At 32.1% G+C, this 4,139-nt stretch overlaps 1 protein-coding gene across 1 annotated transcript; it reads left to right on the forward strand.

Moving 5' to 3' along the window:
* Positions 1-414: 414 nt before the first annotated feature.
* Positions 415-3,672, forward strand: LOC108950648 (cytoplasmic dynein 2 heavy chain 1-like). The gene is made up of 7 exons (XM_026839614.1): positions 415-545; positions 878-1,116; positions 1,507-1,749; positions 2,294-2,413; positions 2,571-2,690; positions 3,052-3,227; positions 3,603-3,672. The coding sequence occupies exons 1-7, from the start codon at positions 440-442 to the stop codon at positions 3,670-3,672; spliced, it is 1,074 nt and encodes a 357-aa protein (XP_026695415.1). The 5' UTR covers positions 415-439.
* Positions 3,673-4,139: the final 467 nt, after the last annotated feature.

Consider the following 4,139-nt stretch of genomic DNA (forward strand, 5'->3'; position numbering starts at 1 on the left):
TTAGGATATCCTAGAATACTTTATTTCGAATCTAGAATTCCGAATCTTGAATTTCGAATCTTGAATTTCGAATCTTTTTATATTTATAGGAAAAAATAATTTTACCCACATAAGTTAGTTTATAGACTCTTTAATAGCAGCCTTGTTGGATCATGAGCTCTAAAATGATCAAAAATTGTAGTATTAGGTAGTTTTTGCGTCATGAAAAGTATAGCAGTCTATAAAAAGACGTTCCAAATCTCGTAATTAGATTCGAATACAAAAGGATTCGAATCTCATGGATTTGAAATTCTGTAATGTGCATCCCTAACTGTATTACAATTTCTCCAACCCAGCGGTTTCTTATTACACCCATGTTATAAAAACTGTCATTCCCTACCACACAGCAACAAATAAATAAAACTCTTTAACTGTTTACTATATTTATAAAGTTGATTGTATGGAATTGGTTGAACAACTACAAGACTCACTTGATGATATTTGGAAACAGACAGAGTTCCCAGCTTACCCAGAAGCTCGGATGTTAAACTTTCTCACTGTTATAGGTAACCCCCTATCCTATTAAAGTTTATACAAAAAAAACAGAGCCTAAAGCTTACTATATTAGCTACATCAGTCTATAAGGCTCTCTCTGTGTTTGACAACTATAAGTATAACTACATTTTAGCACCCAGATTTTTAATTGTCATCTTAATTGTTTTTTTTAAAAAAATGTTTTAAATTTTTTTTAACTTAATTTATTTTGAAATTTACAAAAGTTCATGATTGTTATTCAAAAAGTTGTTTTTTAATAAATGTAAACTTAAATTTGAAAACAATGTATTTTTACCTATAGTGATAACACTATTATAGTATTACTTAATTTTATATGTCTTAGGCGATGAGCTTTGTCGATTTGCTCAGCGTAAATTGGACTCTGAATTCTCATCTATTTGGGTTGGACCATACATTGCTGTAAGGGAGGGATTGCGCAACGCAGTGGGTGTTTGTGACAGGTGGATTACTATGTGCGCTACATTAACTTCGAGAATTTGGAAGCAATACCCTTCACATGTATGGAATAGTGGCAAATATAAAGCTACGAATGTCATCCATTCAATGACCAGATTTCAAGAGGTATTTTTGAATAGAGTTATTAAAAAAAATAAATGATAGAATGTAACTTGCTTTATCCTTGAGTTGCTGGAAAACGACAGTTGTTAAGCATGGTGTTGTGTTTCATACACCTCATGCGAGCTTACAAGTTAGCATGTATGTTACTTTGTGGGTAATTTTTTCAGAGGATTTTTGCATTTTTTTTCTGTATGGCTGATACTTTGGACAACTTATAAGTGACCATTGGGTTACAGTCACTTTACACTCATTTATGCTCGCTAAAAAGGATAGGCTAGTCTTCTAGTCATAAAATAACACCCTTATTCTTATAAACTTTTGCCGAAATTTTCATAAAAAATTATTTCATGAATTCCCAATTTTATAATTTAATTTTTTAATACTATTTTCCAGGTGTGCGACTTACGCACAGTGCACGAACACCTTCTACGCTTGCTGTCAACCACAGACAGAGAGAGGTTATGCCCCGATGACATTCTTGCTAAAACCTTTTCCAAGGTGGCAGCGTTGCATTACAACTCCTATACCGAGCCTGTGTGGCGCTCGGCAGTGGCAACTTACGAGCGTGCCATGCAACCTGCGGAAGACGCCGTGGCCGGTAAATTAAGGAGGAGATTGCATGATTCTTCCGGGAAGGTGGGTAGTGGTTGCGGTACTGGGTTCAAGGCTAGACGCTGCTACCATTGCGCATAAATTTATGTAATTTTTTGTACTTTTTTGCATGGTGAGCAATAACAGTTTTATTTTTTATTTTTTTGAATCAGAATGCACAGTGATTGTCAATGTCAGTGATTAAATGTTGTTTTTTTTAATTTATACACCTCATGCCAGCTTATGATTTACCTCTTACGTAACTTTGTGGGTTGTTTTTCATTTGGAAATTTTTTGGTGAGTTGAAGCTATTGTCATTAAGTGTCCTGCCGAAGGACGTATAAAAAAGTAGAACATGTTTTAATTCTATTTTCTTGACTCATTTGGTAGTAAGCAAAGAGCATTCAAAGAATTATAAAACCATATCCTTACAAATTCCATAGACCATTGTTAATTGTTTAAAACACGATCCGGATGTTTGGATATTATGTGNTAAAGGTGTCCTTTTTTCCCCAACCCTACTACATTTGGTGTCACTTTAATGGCCTATATTATATTTATAGCACATTGTTTTACATTCATTTATTAGGTCCACCAGTTACTACACGAGTTCCAGAGGTACAATGAACTTATTAAAAGACCAAGAATCATTCAAACTTTAACTCCAGAAAGGGAAACTTTGCTTGGACAGTTAACTAACTATGCCAAGGTGGCTAATATAAAAAAAGTTTTTTTTACATATTTTTTTACATATAGAAGTTTTTTTAAATAAAAATTGTGTCAAATTGAAATTTTAATATTTTTTGTTAGGTTTTTGTAAAATTCAAAATTTTTGAATTTTTTTTTTAATTTGTAATATTTTTTAGAATTTGAAAAGTGAGTTTCGTGAAAAGTCAAGGAATGGAACCGGGGGTGGAAAAACAAGTGGGAAAAATCTTTCCGAGGTTGTGAGTAACATCATATGGGTTCGCCAACTAGAAGGAAAGGTATATCTAATATTTATGTAGAATATTCAAATTTTTGTTTGATATATATATATAATCATTGTCTATTTTTGTTTTCCTACAGATTTTTTAAATGTCTAAATTTTTAATATGCTTGGATTTTTTTAAATTTATGAATACACCATGCGTATCTGGTATACAAGAAGACAGCCGTGTTATAACTCAATATTGATCATAAGGTCTATGAATACAACATACATATATAATCTATAACTAAAAACACCCATGTTAGAAAACAATATTAAATATATATATATATAAATATACGTAGACATTTTTTTTCCCTAATATAAAAAATACCCCAAAAACACACAACTTACATGAAAATTACCACCTAATACAGCTGAATGAAATACTGAAGTCGTCTAGTGAGTTACTCAGCTCTTTAAGAGGATTTGACCAATTCAAGGACATGTGCACAAAAAGCAGAGATGAAATGAACAATTACAGACAGGAACAGTTTCAGTCTTGGTCCGAATACATGTTGTCTTCTTTAGATGACATTAATGACCCTATAAGGTAAATAGTATTTGTAAATTTTCTTTTTTTGAATTTTTTTGGAGTTAAAGTTTTTAAATATGTATATATAAAGTAGCACTTGGTGTAAAATATATAGAAATTTAGATAAAACGGACTAAAAAAAGTATATAGTAGGGTGGGGGAATATGGGACACCTTTAGCACATAATATCCAAATATTCTGATTGCGTTTTATTCAATTAACAATGGTTCATTAGAGTTGTAAGAATATAGTTTTACAATTCTTTGACTGTTCCCTATTTACTACCAAATGGGACAAAAAATACAGCTAAAAGGCGTCCCATATTCCCAGCCCTACTATATACCTTTTTTATTTAGTCCGTTTTATCTAATTTTTGGTATATTTCACACCAAGTGCTACTCAATACGCAGCAAATGAAATCGAGTCCAATGGTGTAATATCTATTCAAATAGAAGATTGGTGATGCAAGTAATAGGGAAAATATATCTATATATATCTTGGGCGCATTGGTACACAGTATTACTTTTTTGCAATTGCACTTGGTGTATTTTCAGACTACTAATTTTTTTTGTAAGTTAGATCATAGTTTTTTACCCTTTATTCTTTCAGTTTTTTATTCTAGTTTTTCTATCTTATTTAAATTATGAATTTAACTTATTTTATCCACGCGTGGCCGGAAAACGCCAGTTTTTATAAAACGGGTGTTCATACAGCTCATACCAGCTTACGTGTTACCATGTATGTTACTTTGTATGAATGTAACTTACTTTATCCTCGCGTGGCCGGAAAACGACAGTCGTTGTAACAAGGGTTTAACACCTCGTGCAAGCTTACAAGCTACCATGTATGTTACTTCGTGGGTGATTATTTTTTGGAAGGATTTTTATTTTTCTATGTATGGCTGATAATTTGGACACTCATTAGTGACCA

The sequence above is a fragment of the Ciona intestinalis genome, unplaced genomic scaffold, assembly GCF_000224145.3.
Source record: "Ciona intestinalis unplaced genomic scaffold, KH HT000501.1, whole genome shotgun sequence".
NCBI lineage: Eukaryota > Metazoa > Chordata > Ascidiacea > Phlebobranchia > Cionidae > Ciona > Ciona intestinalis.